This window comes from Melospiza georgiana, chromosome 15, assembly GCF_028018845.1.
Source record: "Melospiza georgiana isolate bMelGeo1 chromosome 15, bMelGeo1.pri, whole genome shotgun sequence".
NCBI classification, from domain to species: domain Eukaryota; kingdom Metazoa; phylum Chordata; class Aves; order Passeriformes; family Passerellidae; genus Melospiza; species Melospiza georgiana.
This window is the reverse complement of record NC_080444.1, coordinates 2,991,607-3,012,883: the sequence shown is the minus strand read 5'-3', so window position 1 is coordinate 3,012,883 and position 21,277 is coordinate 2,991,607. Positions and strand designations below refer to the sequence as shown.

The 21,277-nt window shown below is 52.5% G+C and overlaps 1 protein-coding gene across 1 annotated transcript; it reads right to left on the bottom strand.

Moving 5' to 3' along the window:
* Positions 1-7,578: 7,578 nt before the first annotated feature.
* MSX2 (msh homeobox 2) lies at positions 7,579-13,228 on the bottom strand. Its single transcript, XM_058034882.1, has 2 exons — positions 12,862-13,228; positions 7,579-9,565 (listed from the first exon to the last, which is right to left on the bottom strand). Exons 1-2 carry the CDS (start codon positions 13,226-13,228, stop codon positions 9,141-9,143), a joined length of 792 nt encoding a protein of 263 aa, XP_057890865.1. The 3' UTR covers positions 7,579-9,140.
* Positions 13,229-21,277: the final 8,049 nt, after the last annotated feature.

The following is a 21,277-nucleotide window of genomic DNA, read 5'->3' as shown; positions in this document are numbered from 1 at the left end:
GACCCGTTCGGGAGGGAGGGGACGCAGGGCGGGCAATGCAGATCCCGGATTTTCCTGGGCCAGAAAGAGGAGAGTAAGTGATCGGAATGGCCTCGAGAAAGGCAGAGCCCGCATCACTCCTTTGCAAAGAGAACAAGATCTCTATTTTATCTTTTCTTCTTCCTTTCTTTTCTTTCCTTAAACATAGCTTTTCCCTCCGTGAGAGGTGTACGTTTAATTATAAAAGGGCCTTTTTCTGTTGTAATCTCTTTCCAGCTCAATTCCTTTGCTGGATAAATCCCTTAAACGTGTTGTCATTCCTTATTTATTGATTGCAGGTATTTGGGGTTTAATTGAGCAAGTCGGTCGTGGCCCAGGGCAGGAGTGGCGCTACATGAGCAATTAAATCTGATTAGCCCGAGCCCTTTAAGCCCCAGCTGGGTGATTGATAACCGAGACCAACATTCTTCAATTGACTCGCTACATCAAAAAGGAGAAAGGCTTAGAGGAGAAACGCATGGGTCCAACATGAAAAATAGCAAAGGAGCCGAGCAGATTAGATTTGCAAAGGAGCTGAGCTAACGGCGAAGGGAGAGGGGAGAGCGGTCCTGCTCAGCCCATAAAACAAATCCCTACGTGTCTCCTCCTCTAAACTCAGCCGAGCCTGGATTTTTTTAAAAAAAATTTGTTTTGTTTTCGTTTTTGTTTTTGCGTTTTAAGAGGTTGAAGTGACCCGAGCTGGAGCTCGGATGGCTGAAGGCGGCGGAGCTCGGATTTGAGCAGCGCTCAGCCCTCGGAGCGCGGCTCCATCCATAAAGCTGTCGTCTGTTTGTTAGGGTGTTTGTCCGCTCCGTCATTACGCTTTTTGCCCGGTAGTTTAAGAAAATAAACTGGCGGGGAGAACAGGAGCGAGTCACCCCCATCGATCACGCTGACGGATGTCGGTGCCTGCGCTGGGAACGGGACCGGACCAGGGCGGGACAGCCCCGGCAGCGTCCGCGGGCACCGGGGCAGCCCAGGGCCCTCTGCGGGATTTGGGGGGCCGGGGATGCCCCGAGGTCCCCCCAGCGCTGGTGCTCCGGGGGGAGCTCAGGGATCGGCCGGGCGGGGCTGTGGGGAGCGGCACCGCCGGGGCACTCACGGCCCCAGCACACATGGCCCTGGCACACATGTCGTATGGCAGACATGGCCCTGGCACACATGGCCCTGGCACACATGTCTTATGGCACACATGTCTTATGGCACACATGGCCCTGGCACACATGGCCCTGGCACACATGTCTTATGGCACACATGTCTTATGGCACACATGCCCCTAGCACACATGGCCCTGGCACACATGGCCCTGGCACATATGGCCTGGCACACATGACCCCGTCACACATGTCGTATGGCACACATGTCCCTGGCACACATGACCCTGGCACATATGACCCTGCGGCACACATGTCCCTGGCACACATCCCCCTGTCCCCGGGGCGTTTTCCTGCCCGGGTCTGGAGCAGGCGAGGGGGTGCGGGGTCGCTCCAGCTCCGCTGTGCCGGTCCCGGGGCTCTCAGCTGTGCCAGCCCCAAGGGTCCCGACTGTTCCAGTCCCGGGGTCCCTGCAGTGCCAGTCCCGGGGGTCCCGACCGTGCCAACATCGAGGGTTCCACCGTGCCAATACCGGGGGTTCCGGCCGTGCCAATCCCGGCCGTGCCAGCCCCGAGAACCCGGCCGTGCCAATCCCGAGATTCCCGACCGTGCCAGCCCCGAGGGTTCCACCGTGCCAATCCCGGGGGTTCCGGCCGTGCCAATCCCGAGATTCCCGACCGTGCCAGCCCCGAGGGTCCCGCGGTGCTCCCGGAGCCACCGCGCCGGCAGCGCCAGCCTCAGCCTGAACCTGAACGGCAGCGAAGGGGGAAAGAAATCAAAGCCAGGGCAGGGAGAAGCTCGGGGACATCGGGGGAAGCCCGGGGGAAGCGTCCCGGGCCGGGCTCGGGGCAGGGGCCGCCACCCCCGGGGGCACCGCGGGGCCGGGGCGGCTCCCAGCGCGCTCCCCTCCCGCTGCCGAGCTCTGCCGCGGATCAAAACAGCCCCGAAAGCCCCAGAAATCACCGGGGAGGGGAGGAGGAACGTCAGCAGGAGCTGGACTTCTAAAAAACCGTTCCGCCCCATAGGCTTTAATATTAAAAACCCCCTAGGAGCCTCAGACACTGTATTAATTAGTGCAACCACCCATGAAAAGTTGGGTTTGGAACGGCATTCTTTGCCCTGTGTGAAACAGCAACCCTAATAAACAATTGTTAACTTGGCCTATTGCCTCTGGTAAATTACACAGCATTAAAAAATAATGCTTTTCATATTAGGCAGTAATTAAAGGTTGGGATAGCTTTAAAACAAGAGGGGGAGGGGGGGAATCAAAGAAAATATAAAAATGTTCTTTCAAGAGTTATGGGAGGCTAATAAAGTATGTCTGTTATAGTGCACCACTTTGCCCCCAGCTACAGCCAAACTGGAGCCACTGCAATTGCCTCTCAATAAGATAATGATATTCCTTTCTCTGCTATTAAAAGGCTCCCAGTGCAAACTTAAAATGATTTATTTAATTTAAGAAATTATGAGGTGTAACTTCAAAGCGTAAGCCGTTAGTAATGGAAAACACCAGGTTGTTTAAAATTATAATAATAATTGTTTGGAATACAGTGACATCAAAGTGCTTTCATCACCAAATAAAATATAGCACAGACCCCCAAATCCAGTGGAGTTTATTGAGTAGACATTTTTTGGTGTGTTTTTATTATTTCCTTATCAAGAGACATTATTTTAGCAGCTCCTTTTCTCAGCTTTGATGTTTTGACAGTCTTAAATTAATTTTATTGCATTTTTTTGGCTCGGAGATGGGAGATTATTCTGACTGCTTATTTTTCATTATGACTTTTTTGTTTTCAAGAACCGGTTTGTTATTTAACACAGCACCTTGATAAGCGCAGTCGAAATGAATTGGCCATTACAGGTCATTAAAAAGCAAAGAATTCTGTTTTCAAGCAATCCATTACACGTCTGGGAAAATATTCCTACTTAAAACAAACTTTTGAGTCGAACGCTGGCATAATCAGTTTAATAAAACGGGTAGCGCATACTTTTAAGGAACGTGGGGTTTTTTTCTCTTTACGAGATTCTTGCTTATTCAAAACACAGCAATCTAAGAAATACATATACAAAACATTTTGCCAAAAAAAAAAAAAAAAAAAAAAAAAAAGAGAGACCTGCCTTTGCAGCAAGAACATCACAGAATGTTTTTAATTTCCTTGAACAGTGTTATAAAACCTTAATCGCGCATACATTGCCCGAGACTTTTTCTTCCCAAGCAAAGCAGAATTATTCCAACCCCCTTTAAAAATGGTAGCATTTTAAAGTATACTGCAGTTGCAGCTTTATAGACCGGTCTTTCCACTAAAACAGCAGGGACAGAATTGCTCGGGTGTTAAAAGACTGAAATATAATGGATGGAAAGATTTTTATTCCTTGCGTGCAACCGGTTGGGAGCTGCGGGCAGCACCCGCCGAAATCCTCGTGGATTACGGTGGGAAACGCTCAGCGAGGGGCTCGGGGAGCCAAACACCAACCAAAATAAAAAAGCTCAACAACAAAAACAACAAAAGACCCCAAATTTCCCCTCTGCCTTTCCCCGCGGCAGCGAAAATGAGCGTGAACCGTGGAGCGGCTCCTCCTGGGATGAGCTGAGCGGTTTCCCTGAGATCCCTCATGCTTTTCACTGGAAAAATATGCCCCCTCTGCTCTGGAATGGAAAAAGGGAAAAGAAAAAAAAAATATATTGGAATAACCTCTTTGTTTTTATTTTGCGAGAGAGGCTTCCTACGCCAAGAACGTGGGCGCTGCCGAAAGTAGGTTAATTTCTGAAAGTGACCCCCGGAAAAGGCATTTCGGAGTCTCCGTGGCGCAGGAACGGGAGGAACACGGTCACACTGCCGGAATGCCAGGGATTATTTCTTTGAGGAGTGTTTTGGTTGTTGTGGGGTTTTTTTTTGGTTGGTTTTTTTTGTGCTTTTACTGATTTTAATTTTTTTTTTTTTTTTTTAATAAAGACATCCATTGGTGTTTGGGGATACTAAACTAAAATAGAGAGGGGAAATATACTTTAGAGAAAGCAAAAGGCTGGCTTGTCTCCCGGAGCAGCCCCGAGGGGGTGGCAGTGAATCCCCCCGCGGTTGTTCCGCGGACCCTCAGGCTCCTTGCGTGCCTTGCAGCCCCTTCCGAAGGCGCAGGGCCCCAGAGTTTGGCGCTTTCGGATCCTTCTTCCTCATCCATGCCCTCCGAGGGCTCTCCTCCTCCTGCCTTCATCCCAAAATCCCGCAGAGCCCCAGGTGTGCGCGAAGGGGACATTGGGGTGCTCGTGGGAGAGGCTCGGGCAGTGCGGGGATGTGCAAAACGCCCCTGCAGAATCACGCTGCGGAGATTCGGGGGTGCCTGTGAACGACGGGGGCGATGGAACCAAGGGATGGGGACAGGGCTGGGAGCCGGGATGATGCTGATGCTGCTCTGGGGCTGCTCCTGATGCTGCTGCCCGGCTCTGGAGGGGACCTGAGCCCCCCGGGTGGGTCCAAGGGGCAGGTGGCAGGAGCATCCCCGGCCCCATCCTTATCCTTATCCTCATCCTCTATTACAGTGACTTGAGTGGGTGCTGCTGGTGAGAGAGAGATGGTGATTCTTGTATCTTGATCAGAAGGCTTGATTTATTAAGATATGATATATAATACATTATGACTATACTAAATAGAATATAGAGAGAGGTTTGCAGAGCTGCTAGCTAAGCTAAGAATAGATAGAAAAGAATCTCAAACAAAGTTGTGTCTAGGGACTCAGTCTCCTCACTTGCCCTGGTGATTGGCTCTTAATTATAAACATAGGAAATGAGCCAATCAAGGTGTCTCTGTTGCATTCTACAGCAGCTGATAATAATTGTTTACTTTCTCTTCGGGGGCCTCTGGCCTCCCCAAGACGCAGAAATCCGAAAGAAAGGATTTCTGTGGAGAAATGTCTGCGACAATCCTCAGCCTCCTTCTCACCCCCATTCTCACCCCATCCTCACCCTCAACCCCACCCCCATCCCCATCCCCATCCTCACCCCCATCCCCATCCTCCTCACCCCCATCCTCACCCCATCCTCATCCTCTCCCCATCCCCACCCTCACCCCCATTCCCATCCCATCCCTCGGGGGTCTCTGTGTGCCCGCAGCCCCGAGGATTCCCCGCTGTCCCGAGCGCGCCGCTGCAGCCAGCCCGGTTTGGCTCGTTGGCCATAAAACGCAGCAATCCCGCGCTCTGACAAGGCGACGCGACAACGTGAAATGCAGGCTCGGAGCGCCCGTGGCTCTGGGTAACGAACGCCCGGCCCGAGCGAGGCAGAAAAGCGCGATCCCAAATGTTTATGTCAACAAATCCATCCCCGGTGAGTGGAGGTGTGCCCGGCTGGCCTGAGCCGCCGCTCAGCAAGTCCGGGTTTTAAGGATCGGGATAATTTATCGCGTTGTTTTTAATGTTTATTATTTATTGCTCTAATTATTTTTCACTTTCTATTGGGAATTTAAAATATATAGATGTACCTGGAACATGTGCCAACTCCTTTCAGTCTCACTCAACTTCTAATCATCGCATCTGCTTTGTGTCAGAAAATACTTTGGGAACAATTTAACTTTGCATTAAAATAACTAATTAAAGCCACACCTCGCCAGCCTCTTGCGAAAGTGGGGGAGGAATTTCAGTAAGTGCATCGCTTTTAATGATAGCATTCTGATTTCCCTGCCTCGCTGTAATTTATTCAGTTACAGATCTGCCTGCGGGGCAGCTCCCATTAGGACGATGATGAAGTCTCATGAGTAAAGCTTGACACCTCCCTCCTAATAAAATATAATACTCAATTAACTCGGCCTTTCTGAAGGCTTTAATTGGAACAAGTTAATAATGGGCGCAGGGGTGAATTGTCATGCCATCCGCAGGCTCCGAGAAGGTGTCACGGATCCCTCCCGCCTTTCCCAGAGCCGAGGTTGTAACCGAGATTTGGAAGCTTTTCCTTCAACACTCCTGTGTGCCGCAATAAATCTGTATCCATTTAGGGATCTGGGATAACACACGCAAAGCTCCCGCGCTCAAAGAATTTCCAGCAAAAAGATTTAGCCGTAATCCCTGACACAGCTGATTTATACCGAAGGTTCAGAAGCACCGCTGGCTTATTTATAGCCCAGCACTCGGGACGGGCGGCCGGGAAAGGGCAGGGCCGGGGGGACCTCGCCTTGCTCGGGATTTTTGGGGGTGATGCTTCGGGAAAAGGGGATCGGGGAAAGAAGCCGGTTTTCCCCGTTTTTATGCAGCGGTAAATTCTAATTTGAAGCGCCTAACCGGAGACTGGGCTCTCCCGCAGCTTTTCCCTGTATTTATAAAGTTGGGGGGTCCTCAAGGGTTTTCTGGGAGCGGGGAGAGGATGAGCAGGGCGAGCTCTGCACCCCCTCCCCACAGCCCGCCCGGGCAGTGCCGCATTCCCCGGCCCTTCCATCCCGATCCGGGGATGCTGAGGAGCCGGGACGGGACGGGAGAATCCCCGGAGCTCCAGCGGCGCTGCCCGGAGCGCTGTGCCCGCGGAGCAGCACGGCCGGGGCGGGGAGAGAACACACGGGGGACATCCAGAGGGGCAAACACACCTGGTAGGAAGAAATACACCTGGTTAGGGGGCAAAACCACCTGGTTAGGGAGAAATACACCTGGTTAGGGGGCAAACACACCTGGTTAGGGAGAAATACACCTGGTTAAGGGGTAAAAATATCTGGGCAGGGGATAAAAACCTCTGGTTAGGGGTAAAAGACACCTGGGCAGGAGGAAACACATCTGGTTAGGGGACAAAAACACCCGGGCAGGGGGCAAACACACCTAGTTAGAAGGAGCACACTTGGGCAGGGGGCAAAGTCATCTGGTCAGGGGCAAACACACCGGGTTTGTCCCCGGGTCCCCTCCTAACCCCAAGAGCCCTCCTGTGGCATTTCCAAGCCGTGGCTCCCCTGATCCGAGCCCGGGGAGGGTGTCCAGCACCTGCTGTCCCAGCCTGGCCCCAAACCGTGGGGCAGCACGGCACCCCGGCGCCCTGAAATGCAGCTGGAGCACTGCAGGGCCCCGCCAGGTCTTGCCTGTCCCAAATTCCCCCCAAATCCTTCAGGAGTCGAGAGCCATCTCCCCCTAAAGCACAGAGCCGAGGGGAGAGCCCCAAGGACAGGGAAAGGCGCCCGAGCTGAGAGTGATGGAACCGCGGCGCTGTAAAGAACAGAGGCGCCTGAAAGAGGTCGTTAAAAACAAGGAAACCTCATAAAAGCTTTGGCTTTTGACTCCGAAATGTTGACTTGCAATTCACCTTCATGCGCTGCAAATTTGGCTTTAAATCAGATTGAGAAAGGGGAAATAATCATAAAGGCAACCCAAACATTCCTTTGAACTTGACCCAGCGGTGCAAAACGCACACGGAGAGGAGGCACCTTTCAAAGGACTCCAAGCACTAACAGACCCACACGCGATTAAACAGGTTTTTTCTTTTTTAATTTAATTCGAAATAAGAGATAAGAAATAATAAATCTTCAATAAAATATATAAAATTGTACAAGGCATCCCTTTCAAAGGGATTCTCCTATAATGGGAGATAGGGGGTGAGGGGAAGGGAGAGAGGAAGTTCATCTATAGTGGGTCCCAGGCAGCATCAATGCCTGGGTCAAAACAAACCAAAACCAGCAAAACCTCGTGGCTTTTTTTTTTTTTTTTCCCATTTTTTTCTGATTTTTCTTTTCTTTTTTTTTTTTTTTTTTTTAATTTTTTTTGTTTCATTTCTTTCCTCCACAACAGCATGCTAAGAAAATAAATCCAGGAGAAGCTCTGACTTCAGTGCTCCACAGCCTTGGGAGTAACTTCCTCATAAAGTTTAGCAAGAGTAATACAAATAATACAAGAGTTACAAGGAGAAGCCTGGGGAAGCTGCTCCCACCACGGGGACAGGCAGGTCACACAGTCTCTATCACCTCTCTGTCCTGCTCGTGGGGCTGATTGTGACACCCTGATCTCTCTTTGGAAGGGCTTAAAGCACGAGTCACTTCTATTGGCATCCTCAGAATGGAAGAAAACTCGCGGGGTTCTTCTCTTCAACACAGGCTGTGGCAAACACAAATCACAAAAACCCCATAACATCCCCCGGAATGATTCAACAATCCTTTCTGGGAACAACCCACGTCTTTCTCCCCTCTCTCCTGCTTTTCCGAGAGCATTGCAGAGCCAAGATTACCTGGCTGCAGCCAAAAGTTTCCAAGCATGCCAATAGGAAGAGATAAAAACCAGGCTGCCTAAGAGCCCTCCCTCGCTCTTCACCTCCCCTGCCAGTGCTTTACAAAGGCTGAAGCTATTTATACACAGAAAGGCATCACAGGAGCCACGCTGGGCAAAGCTGGGCTCTACATTTAGGGGCCCTGCTGCTCATCTCGCCGAGGTTCGGGATGCCAAACTTTTCCCTGCCCCCAGAAATGCAGGAATTTGCTGGCTCTGAACTCCACCGAGACTCTACCGGCTCTAGTTTCTATTTACACGTCTCTAGCTACGGGCTCTGCTGTCTTCAAAAGAACGAACCAAACAACAAAACTTCGATTAGACCTTTTTATTTCCCTCCCCCCTGCCCCCAGGTGAGGGGATGGTAACTTAGAGCATGGCTCAAGGGCACTCACCCCTCTCTTTTTAAACCCATTGGGCCCCGCCGGGAAGGTGTCAGGGAATTTCTGCCTCCGTATAATAAATTCGCATTTTCACCCACTCTTTTTTAACCTAGTTTTACTTGCACTGGATAAAACCCCTACATTTACTCACAAATAAATTTTTTTTTGTTGATTTTTATGCTTTTTTTTTGGTTTTTTTTTTTTTTTTTTTTTGCTTTGAGGATCAGACTCTGAGTGCTCAGAGCACTCTCAGGAGACGCCCAACCCGTAGCAAACTCCCAGAACAACTCAGGATGCCAGATAGAAGTGTGCAGAAGGAACGGCCAGCACTGGTTGGGGTTCTGCCTTCTCAGGGCTGGACAGGATCCACCAGGAAGTCTGTGTGTCTGTCTGTCTGTCTGTCTGAGGCTTTGTCTGTCGGATCTTCTTAGGATAAGTGGTACATGCTGTATCCAACGGGGGTGGCGTAGAGTCCAACGGGCGGGATGGGGAGCACAGGTCTGTGAAAAGGGTAGGATGTGCCGTACAGCGAGGCAGCCTGGATGGGGGAGTTGATGGGGAAAGGGAGGCTGAACCCCGAGGGCAACATGGGCTTGGCTGCCATTTTGAGCTTCTCCAGCTCGGCCTCCTGCAGTCTCTTGGCCTTGGCCCTCCGGTTCTGGAACCAGATTTTGACCTGGGTCTCTGTGAGGTTGAGGGAGCTGGAGAACTCGGCCCTCTCGGCGATGGACAGGTACTGCTTCTGGCGGAACTTGCGCTCCAGAGCCAGCAGCTGCGAGGTGGTGAACGGCGTGCGGGGCTTCCTGTTGGTCTTGTGCTTCCTCAGGGTGCAGGCAGTGGGGCTCAGGTGTCCTGCAAGGAAGGGACAGGGGTTAGCACAGCAGCAGGGACACCCCAAAGCTCTGCTGGGTGTCCCCTCCAAACACGGCATCCTTGGCCAAAGGGGATCTGGAAATCTTCTCCTGATTCACAGCGCTTCGGCTGATGGAAGGGGAATTTTGGCTCAGTGATTTCAAAGGGCGCAGGGAATTCACAGGTCACTTCACAGGGGTCTGGAGCACACAAACCAACAGCCTGGGCTGCTGCACAGCTCCAGGAAAGCACAAACACCACGAAAGCAGGAGATTCCCAAAAGGACAGTGGGGCAAAAGGAGAGCCCAGCCCTGCTCAGGGTTTCCCCACCAAGTGCAACAAGTGACAGCTGAAGAAGGTCTGACAGTTTTTGTGGTTTTGCTAACTGGACATTTTTTCTTGCTATTATTTTCTTTTAAATCAAGTTTCTCCTCTGCTTATTAATTTTGATTTTCAGTGTGTGTTTTCTGATTATCACCCAGTATAAAAACCCACAAGCTCAAAAAAGAAAGCAGCGCTCTTTTAATTCAACATGCAGCTTTTATAACATTTGCCAATTAAAAAATAAACCAAAACCCAGACAAAACTTCAGCATTTTGTAGCAAATAAAAGCCAGAAAATCCACCACCTATTGTGCCTGCCTTAAACCCCAGCCAGGTTAGGCAATATTCCCGGGATGGCAGAGAGCTGAGTTGCCTTTAGATGAATTTAGCACTTCACTAATAATTTTGCAATCTAAAGAATAACTAAAAAGCTGGCGGCTGACTTCAAAAGCTCGGTAAATTGGCTGTGATTTGCTCACTCTGGGGCACAGGACAAGTCACCCTGGCTGGACACAGCAGTGACACCCAGGCTGCTGAATTTGGTTCACATTGTGGTGGTGTCTGCTTCAAGCACTTATCAGGATTTGCACTTTGGGTTTTCTGTACTCGTTTTGCTTTTCTTTCATTTTTTAAAAGCTGTTCAAGCACATATAATGTAATTTTAAAAATCCCACGAGGGAATTGTTCAAAAGTTCAGAAAGAAGAGGGAGAAAACACAGCAGAAAAAGTTAAACTTCTCTTATTGCTCTTCCTCTAGAATGCAAACTACTGAAATACTGAAAACAAAAAAAAAACAAAGCTCCTCTAGGGAACAACTTTCAAATACGGCCTATGATCCTACCAGGGCATTTTAATAATCCAGGTGCTCACCGTGACAGCTGATTCACTTCTAAAATTGCATTAAATAAAACTACAGCGACCCTGACTCCCTGCCTCTCCCCACGCTGTTCCACGCTAGTTTTAAACCCAATTCCTTTCTCTTCCCAAAGCGAAGCCATCCCAGGACAGGGGCAGATTTTGGGGTGCCCGTGGCTCCCTGTCCCAGCGCCTTCCCCAGCCCTGGGCTGAGCCTGACCCGGCTCAGGCTGTGCACAGAACAGAAATGTGCTTTTCCATGAAATCCCGGGAATATTCCATGAAGTCCCGGGAATATTCCATGAAATCCCGGGAATATTCCATGAAATCCCGGGAATATTCCATGAAATCCCGGGAATATTCCCTCCAGGACGCAGCCCAAGGGGCTGCCGGGCTCTGGGAACAGCAGGGTCCGGGAATTGCGTTTATCCCGTGCCAGTCCCCAAACTGATTTGTTTCCTCTCACTGATTTGTTTTGCTGGTTTTTTTTTTTTTTAATCTTTATCCTCCTTTTTCTGGCCAATATCGGACAAAAGAACCCATAGTTTGGAGAGGGTTCCCTCTCCGTGTTCCTCGAAACTCGAGCTTTTCCAGCTTTTCCCCCAGCTCATCCCACCAGTAATATTAATATTAATATTAATAATAATAAATCGGGGGCTGTTTTTAATGTCAGAGCTCTCCATGGACAGGGGTTTTGGGAAATGAGGGAAAGAGTCGAGGCCGAAGGACCTTCCCCTCCCTGATCCTCAGTTTTCTCCCCAAATCCCTCTGAAGTCACGGGAACTCCCAGTTACCCAAGTCCTACACAAAACTCTCTTGCTGATCCCGAGAACAAACAATTTTCAAAGAGAAAGAAGAGGAATTTCGAAGGGGAAAAAAAATATAGAGGGAGATTATTATTCCGTGTCTGCGTCTGGGGATTTGGGCAGATTTAGAGAAGGGGTCCAAGTAAGGGCACGCAGTTTTTTCTAAGTTTTTTCCAGCACATTTGAAGGTACATGAAAATTAAAAACCGGAGCTACACAGGGAATGCCTTCCTCCTGCCCTCTCCCAGCACGACAGAAATCAAATTAATTCGGGTTTATCATACAAGAAAGGAAATGGATGAAAGCCAAATCGAAATTATTGTTAAAAAAAATTAATAAGGAAAGCTGTAACAACACTAAACTTTCCTCTCGCAATATTAGACTGAGGAGTAAATTGCGAGACAGTTCACGCCTGTAAAGTCTCTAAGTTAAATAAAGCAGAGTGTTTAATTTCCAGCAGGAAAGTTTGGGATGCGCAGAGCAGAGCGGATAAACCCTGTACAGGTGTGCGGCACGGCCGGGATGCTCCTTCCCCTTCTCTGAAGGATGTTCGGAGGCTTTTCATTCCTAAAAAGCGATATTTCCCCCGCTGTTTCTTTTATAAGGGATGGCTCCGAAAGCGAAAGGCGGCTCGGGCTGCCAGGGGGGTTTCGGCTGTGATTTGTCACCTCCGCGCCGCGCGTCCCTGAGGCGGGGACGGCATCGGGAGGGATCGGGATGGGGCACAAAGGGGTCGGGAACGGCGCGGGGGGCTTGGACACGCTCCGGAGCCAGGGATGGAGGGACAGCCCAGCGCTGGAAGGGACAATTCCCGAGTCTGAGAGATGGCAGCGCACCGCGGACGGGAGAAAGGCGCAGGGAGAAATCGCAGCGCTGTCGCAACCGGAGAACACAAATGGACTGAGTGGCTGCCAGGGGGGTGCGAGTCGGGACAGGAGCTGGTCCCTGGTGATTTCTGATCTTTTTAAGGCTTTGAAAGCGGTCTGTGTTCATATACACCCGTGTAGTGATGTATAGAAACATTTAACTCTATAAATACATAATAGTATCAATATATAATAATAAATATGTAACAAATGGGAATATGACACACGTATGAATACCTATAAAAGCATAGCGGAAAAGCAGAATATTTTAGGAAAATATTGGAAAGGACCTTAAAATCACCTCCTTCCATCGGCAGCGACACTTTCCCCTAGACCGGCTCGCTCAGGGCCCCATCCAGCCGGGCCTGGAGCCCTTGGATGGGAACATAGGATATAAAATACAGGATCTATGTGCCGCGCATCCCGCCCGGCCCCGGAGCACTCACTTGGCGGCGGGGAATATCTGCCGGCCTCCTGAGGGATCCAGGACGAGCCGTCCTCCGAGTTCTCCGACTTCACCGAGGCGGTGTCGAAGGGTTTTGTAAGCGCCCCGGGCGGGCTGTGCGCGTCGCGGGAGCCGTGGCCCGCCAGCAGCAGGTTCCTGGAGGTGCCCACGGCCGCCCCGTCCGCGCTGCCGCCGGCCGCGGGCAGCGGCGGCTCCTTGGGGGGCGGCGGCGGCTTCTTGTCGGACATGAGCGCTTCCACGCTGAACGGCAGGCTCGACACCTTCACTTTGTGGTGCTCCTCGGCGCCGGCCGCCGCGCCCTCCTCGTCCGAGGAGAAGACGTCCTTGGCCTTGTGCGGGGAAGCCATGGCGGTGCGCGGAGCTGGCGCTGCCCGGAGTGCGGCGAGCGGGCCCGGCCGCCCCCCTTTTCCCCCTCTGGGGCTCCCCGCCGCTGTCCTCCTTGCCCGAGCGGGGGAGCCGCCCCGCCGCCCAATCAGCGCCCGCCGTGAGCGGTGACGTAGGGCACGGCCGGCTCCTATTGGCTGAGCGCGGCGAAGGGGGCGGGCCCAGCCGGCGCCGCTCGCGGGGAGTTCCCGGGCCGCCCCCCCCCCCTTCTCCCGGTCCCAATTAATGACACGGGGTTAATGACACGGGCGGCCCGCCGAGGAGCCGTGCAGGGCTGTAATCACAGCAGAGCCAGGGGAAAAAAAATAAAAATAATTAAGGCTGATGATGAGGCGAAGAGGGAACTTCAGAGGAACGCGGCTCTGCCTCCCCCTCCCCGCCCCTCGCCGCCGGCTCGGCTCATCCCGGGGCTCCCCGGGCTCATCGCGGCACCCCCGGGCTCATCCCCATCCTCCGACCCTCCCGGAGCGGGGTCTGTCCCCCCATTCCTTCTATCTCCCCCAAAACGCGTCCCTTTCCCGGAGGAGCGGGGTCTGGGGATGCGGGATTCGGGATGTGTGATTCGGGATGTGGGATTCGGGATTCTGGATTCGGGATTCGGGATGCGGGATTCGGGATGTGTGATTCGGGATTCTGGATTCGGGATGTGGGATTCGGGATTCGGGATGAAGCAGACCCCCGGAGAAACGCGCGCCTCTGTTTTCTTAATCCAATTTATTTTTTTCTTGTTTGCGTTTCCACGGCAGCAGGACCCAAGTCGGGCAAAACCACTCTGCAGAGGTTAGATCTGTAATTATTATTATTTTTTTTTCTTCAGCGTCAATTATACACGTGATGAAAAGATGAGCTTTAATAAATTAGGGGCACGCAGCCCTTAATTAAAAGTCATATCAAACCAGCACTATGAAAGCGATTCTCTCACTTTTTGACTTCCTACCAGTGGTATGAATAAAGAGTGTCCTTTAAAAAGCTTTTATAATTACAGCGCGGATAAAAGCGAATACATATTGTTCTTTTCATAATTATTTTAATATTGCGCCGGGCGTTATTTCATGCTGCGCCCGCAACTTTCTCAGGTGCTTAGTTAGTTTGTTTTTGTTGGTTTTGTTTTCTTTTGTTTTTTAACGTCCGGGGTGCGCAGGGTTTGGGAGCTGTTTTGGTGTCACAATTTATAAGTGAGGGCCGTTTTTAGAGTCACTAAAACCACTGAGAATGGGACAGGCACAACTTCTGTTCCAAACCCCTGAATTCAGGGGCAGCTCGAAGCTGCTCGGTCCTGCAGGGCTCTGACCACGAAAGTTCGGATATATCCCTTCTATTAAACACGGAGGGTTTAGCCAGCTCATCTTTTGCTCGATTTGGACTCCTGATTTCCCTGCCAGCTCATGGAGAAGCCTTGGAAGTCCCCAGCCCAGTAAATCGCGAGTTCCCGGCTCGAGGATGGGGCGCAGGGAGCGCCCTGTGCTGGGGGCACTGCTCTGTGCCAAAGCCAAGGGGACTCAAAGGATACACAACCACTTATCCCTGTTATTTTCTGTACATATATTAAACAAACCTCTCTTTTTCAAGGCCCAGGGCTGCTCCCGACCCCTCAGGGCCCTGCTCATCCCTCCCCACTGCTCAGCACCGAGCAGCGAGCGGCCCCAGCCCCGATAAGATCGCGCCGGGTGCCGGGGAGAGCAAATTGGGAGCGGGGCACGGGATGGCCGAGTGGGAAGGAGCGTGGGAGGACGAGTGCGAGGAGCCGTGTTACAAAACCCCACTCATCAGCCCCGGCGCTAATTAATAGCAGGGTTTGCACACTCATTACTGATTGCTGCCCGTGTTACTGCGCACCTCGATGGGTTAAGGATTAAAGACCTGCCGGGAGAAGCGATGCTTTCTTCTGCATCACTGCAGCCGGCCTGGCTGCAACGTTTCAGCAGGCAGAGCCCCGATCCGGAGGGGTCTGAAAATATTTTCATCCTCATCCGAGGATGAAAATAATGCCACAAACTCTGTCTCCCCAGCTCTCGCTCCCCCCATTTTGCCACTTCTCCCTCCCCACAAAATCCATCTCTTTGCTGGGGAACACTCACAGGCAGCAGCCCCGGCCTTGCAAAGCTCAGCTGCTGCAGCGGGGTTGAGTTTGTCCCTCTTCTCCCTCCTCCTTTCCCTTCTCCATGCTTCCTGCACCGTGACAAGTAAATGAGAATTGATGGGCACGCAGGAACAATGCCGGCGTGCCGGGGACAATGCAGCGCCCGTGGAAAGCCATTGTGGGGCTGCTGGAAACGCCGCCGATAATCGCACCGCGCCCCACGGGCGATGCCCGCTGGAAGGGCGCCTGGGGAGCCGCAGCTCCTCGGGGTCACGGTGACACCGGGCACGTCCCTTGGTGCGGGTTCTGTCCCCAGGATGCGGCCCCGGTGGGCTTGGAGAGGCTCCGTGCGCTGCCATCCCTCGGGAGGCCGGAGGGAAAGGGAGCAAGGGACAAGCAGCTGTCGGTGCTGTGGGCACAGGTTGGCTCACCCAGCCTGGTCCGGATGAATTTTGGGTGCCAAGGGGCGCCTGGGACAGCAAAGCCTGGCAGGGTTTGTTCATGTGATTTCCCCCTTCAGCCTCAGTCCATCGCGAAATTGGAGCATTTTCTGTCTAAAGGCTGAATTTAGAGATTTCTCTTCTCTCTCACCCCTCCTCTCCTTCATCCTCCTGCTGTCAGTGAAACACCAGGGGCTGAAGCCCCGCACGGTACCGAGTGTCCGCACGGAAACCTCGCCGAGACGGGCTCGGAGAGAGAAATTTCAGGGAATTAAAGCTTTGCCCCCTCTCCAGGATCCCAGAGCGGCCGCCCAGCCTCAGCCTGGCAGGGAATTATCCCATCCCGAGGAAACCACGGGGGTCTGGGGGCTTTCCCCTACTCCGGGCTCCCCCTTTGTGTCCCCGCTGGGACCCCAAGCGGGACCGGGCCGGTTCTGGGGGCAGCCCCTCGAATTCACAGGGCACGGTCGGGTCCCAGGGATGCCCAGCAAGCCCCCGGCCCCCCCGGCCCTGCGCCTGTCCCCCGCCCTCCCGCAGCATCAGCGCCGAGAGCCGGGGCGGGCTCGGGGCTCCCGGGGCTCTCAGCTGGAGCGGGGCGGGGAGGGAGGGAGCGCAGGGGGAAGAGAGACGCTGCAGACAAACCGAGGCTGTTCTGCAGGCGCCAGGAGCGGGGAGATGAAAGGGAAGCTCCTGGGGGAAGTGGCTGCGCAGTTTGACCGGCTCCAGCTCCAGCGGCAGCAGCGGCAGCAGCAGCGAGGGCCCGTCCCGGGCGGCTCCGCCTCCCCCTGCGCTCCCCCGGGCTCCAGGCTGCCCCCCAGCCCACCCCCGCCCCGCTTTGCCCAGCCCGGAGGCGGAGGGAGGGGTCGGGCGGGCGGGCAGAGCCGCAGCATCCTCGCTCCGGGATCCGGAGCCGGAGCAGCATCCCCGCCGCGGGATAACCGGGGTGCTGGGATAACCGGGGTGCTGGGATAACCGGGATGCGCTGGGATAACCGGGGTGCTGGATTGGGGAAGGGGCTGTGCGACACCCCCTCCTGCCCTCAGCGGTGTAAATCAGGAGGGAGCTCACCGGGATCACTACACGAATGATGTCCCGGGTCCCCATCCCCGCACAGCACCGGCCCCCGCCCCTCACAGACCCCTCGGGAGGACAGAACGCCCGCGGGCGGTGCGGCCAGAGTTTATTCTCCGCGAGGGAAAACCTCATGGGCAATTCCCCTCCTTTTATGATCGATTTGGTTAATAATCCGTTTTCTAGAGACAGGAAGGGTTTTTAGTTTGTTATTTTTTAAGGTCCCGCCGCGGGGCTGGCGTGAGGACATCCTTCAGGGGAGGAAGATGAGGCTCCCGATCTGAGCGGAGAAAGAAAGGCAGGAAAATGGAATCAGAGTGTGCATCAAGTGCGAGTTTTGCCCCGAAACGAGGTGTACACCGAGGGAAGGTTTGATGCGTCAGAGGCTGGGAGATTATGGTTTCATCGCCTTGCCCCAGATGAGACCCGGAGCCAAGAGCAAGGCGTTGCATTCACAGTAACGCGCGTTTATCTCCAGACGCTAAGAGAGGAATTAAAGCGAGCTGAACATCAGAGCTTCCGAGGGATCAGGGCTGGATCCCGACGCCTCCATCTGGATCCACCTCTGCATCCCGAAGCCCTTTTGGCTGCCAGCTCCGAGGGGACCCTCCCCGAGCATCCTCCGGGGACGCGTCCCGCACAGGGCCGGGGGCTCCCGGGGGCTCGGGGAGCGATGGAGCCGAGCCCACCGAGTGCAACCACGCGTTGTAATTGTCCCCTGTGTCACCCGGCCACGTCCCAGTGACCGCTCCGGTGCCATCCTCTCCTCGGTTGCACAATGCTCCCGTCGCACCCGCCGTGGGCTTGCGCTCCTCTGCCTCTCTCTGCGCAGGTATTTGATTTAGCAGCAGATATTTGTTCTGCTTGGCAAGAGGCAGGGGATAGCCGCGAGAGATCAGACGTCTCCCCGCTCAAAGCAATTAACAGTTTTGCCCTTAAGGATTGAAAACAAATTTTTCTTTTTCACCCCCTCCAAGGTAATGACTTTTTAAATAAACACAAGGGGAAGGTTCGAGGGAGGAAAGCGCTGGTAGAGAGGTTAAATTTACACGCAGAGAACTCGCGGTCAAGAGGACCCTCGGAGATGGGGATTTCGGAGGTGATGCACGGCCCCTGGCTCATGAGAAATGCGGGGTTTGGGGGTCGCCCTGCGAGCCCGCACCCCGGAGGGTCCCGCTGTGTCCTGGAGGCCAGGAACCCCCAAAAACCGCTCCCCTCAAAGGGCAGGATCGGGCCCAGCCGAGAGAACCCCCGGGCACCTGCAGGACCCTCCAAGTCCACCACTGGAAAAGATTTGGGCAAAATACTTTGGGGTTTGGCCCCGGTGCCACCGTCCCGCCCTGTTCCCCCTGCACCGACAAGCAGAGGGGCAGCCCCGAGACTGCCAGAGACGGAGAACGTCAGGGGTGACATTAATTAATTAATTAATTAGTTAATTTTTACGAGGCATATAAAGGAAAAAAATACCATCCATGTCCTTAAAACTTTTTTTGGTTTTTTTTCCTCCTCTCCCCCAGACTCTGTCTGTCTGTCTGTTTGCAAACGATTTCCATCGAACTTGTTGCAGGGATTCCCAATAATCGCACACACCTCCCTGCCTGTCTGGGCGATGAATAAACCAACGTGATTCATCTCGGCCGGGGAAATGATGTGTGTGCAGAGGGAGAGACTCAGAGCTCCCGGTCTGGCTTAGATCGGAGCACCCGGTTATTCCCAGAGTGTCCCCACATTCCCGCACAAACAAGTGGAGAGATTTATTTTCACGGGCGCGTTTTATTTTTATTTATCAATTTTCAGATAGATTCGTTTTTTCAGTATTTCGCTCTCTGCCTTCCATCAGTCTTGGAAATGCAGAGGGACTGAGGGACACGCGAAACACACGGAATCGTCCCCTGCCCAAAGGCAGCTCCTATAAAAATCCTGTTATTTATATGGCGCATTCGCCATATAATGGTGTGGAGATGTGTCCAACGCTGGATGCAATTCCACAATTCCAATTCTCTTCTGTCAGTTATTTTTTTCCTATTCAGCTTTTTATTTTCCAAATCTCTCCCGAGCCCCTGAACGATCGCAGCTTCGCGAGTGCCGTTTGTCTCCCGTAATTTCCCATCCCTTTTTTATTATCCCGGGCGCTGTAATAAACCGATCAATAAACAGATTTTGAGTTACGGGCTCAGACTTGGTACAAATTGATGGCGAGGGTGCCAGACTCCGTGAGATCAGCCGGCTGATTTCTCTACTTCTCGAACCCCATTTCTTCAAAGAAAATTAAATTTTTCGTATTTTTTTCTCTTCTGAAAAAAAATGTTGAAGTGAGATTGAGGAGTTTAGGGATTTTTACGCGGTGGAACGAAGACGGGGAGCGGCTCTGCAGCCGTCGGGGGCTCGACTGAGCTCTGATGCTCCGGCCGGGATGCGATGCTCGGAGCTGCAGGCAGGGACACCCAGCGCTGCCCCCGCATCCCTGTCCGGCCGTGCTGCCCGTGGGCTCAGGGCTGCCAAAGCCGCGGGGATCCCCGCAGGAATCCGCGGACAGCGAAAAATCCTCAGCCCAAACGCGATTTTTCCATCGCTGCGCTCTCACCCACGGCGTGGAGCGCGAGTGGGGAGCGCATTCCACCCCGGATTCCAGCCTGCCCTCCAAGGTTACAGGGATTTTTTTTCTATTTTCCTTTTATTTAATTACGTTCAGGGTTCTTTCAGGGCGCTCGCAATTCCTCTGGTTGCATTTCGAGCTGATATTAGCCCAGGAGTGGATGCCATCGGCGTCACCCCCACGGTCCGCAGGGTGGGGAATTTATTCGGATGCTCCTAATTCCTCTGGCCATTGCGTGGCTTCCAGGTCCTTTTAAGCAGGGCACCGATTTTTATTTGTGTGTATAAATGTGTTTGCACAGAGAGCTAAAACAAGCGGAATAAATCATACTTCAGAATGTAACAGATGGTGGAAAGATGCTCGTTTAGAAAATGATGAAATTAAATCCATGTGGCTTTTTAAACAGATTTATTTAGCACAGACTCTCAGAAATCAGAGAGGAGAAGAATCTCCAACTCCTCCATCCTTGTTAATAAAACTTTCCATCTTTCTACACGTGTAAGGTGGTTAGAAATATCCAACACTGCCTTGTTTCCTTAATTTCCCCTGGAAAATAAACCTCTAATTCTAATATAAGAATTACCTTTGCTTATACACTTACAAAATACATTTTAAGCAACTTCATTTGTAGACTCAAAGATATATAAAAAAATTTAAAGTCTGCAACTCTGAGGGGGCTGCTTGCAGAGATTTTGGGGAAGAAGCACTTCAGGGAAGGTTTTTCTGTGGTCTGTTAGAAGGCATTTTGTGCCATGCACAAGATTGACTTTTATTAAAAATCCGCATTTTCCTCTGACTGCCCAACCCGGATTCATTCCACTGAAATTCTCCTTGGACAGTAGCTCCCCATTGCTCCTCATCTGCAAAAATCTCGGTTATTCTATAGACAAATAAATTGAATTTTTTTTTTTACCGCTTGTTTTCGTTTTTTTGAAAGTGCTGCTAACAAGACCACGATGCCCAGCGACGCTTTTGGGATTTAAGAGTTTGGTTTGTAGCCGGACCCCGATCCTGCTAGTGGTTTAACTTTGGTCAACATCCCCAATTTTGCTGCGGAATAATTCAGGATGGAATTACCTCAGTGTCCCTTCCCGAGGGCAGTGACAACGCTGAGGAAACGCGGGAGACAGAGATTTGTACCGAGCAAAGAGGCTTTTTGCAATGTCAGGGTGCTTGACCGTGATAACGGCGAGCTCGGGATATTTAAGGTTCAGTTAATAGAGGTTTTATTTCATTTGATTTACTCCAGATGGTTCTCAGCCACAACACAGGGGCTGGGACAGCGAGCAGAGCTCCGGCGTGCAGGAGGCTCCCAGGAATGAATTTTCCTTTGGCCCACAGCAGACAAGAGCCCGGGCAAGGCTGGGACCCGAGTTGGGATTCCAGAGCCCGCTCTGCACAGGGGGAGCAGGACAGGGCTGGGGAGGCGGCTGCTGCTCCTTGCAGCGCAACCAGAGCCAAGAAAATCATCTTAAAATTACGTGAACAGTGTGAATCTCCAGCTGAAGCAATCAGGAGGTTGGGTCAGCCCCGGGGTGCAGTGCCAACAGCGGCTCTGCTTCTCCACCGCTGCTGGGGCAGGGCCAGCAGAGCCAAATCGCACTGACCCAACTCCAATTACACACGGCCTAACCAGCCCGGGCTCTAATACGGCAACAAAGCCTTTGCACGATCCAAAATTCCCACTGGACCCACTGGGGCATGGCCAGTACCACCTAAACCCACAAAACACAGCGCAGACAGGGGCAGAGAGATAAAGCACCCTTTTTTCCTTCTGCTCTTCCATTTGGGCTTTGAATAATTCACTTTTTTCTGTGTGTAAATC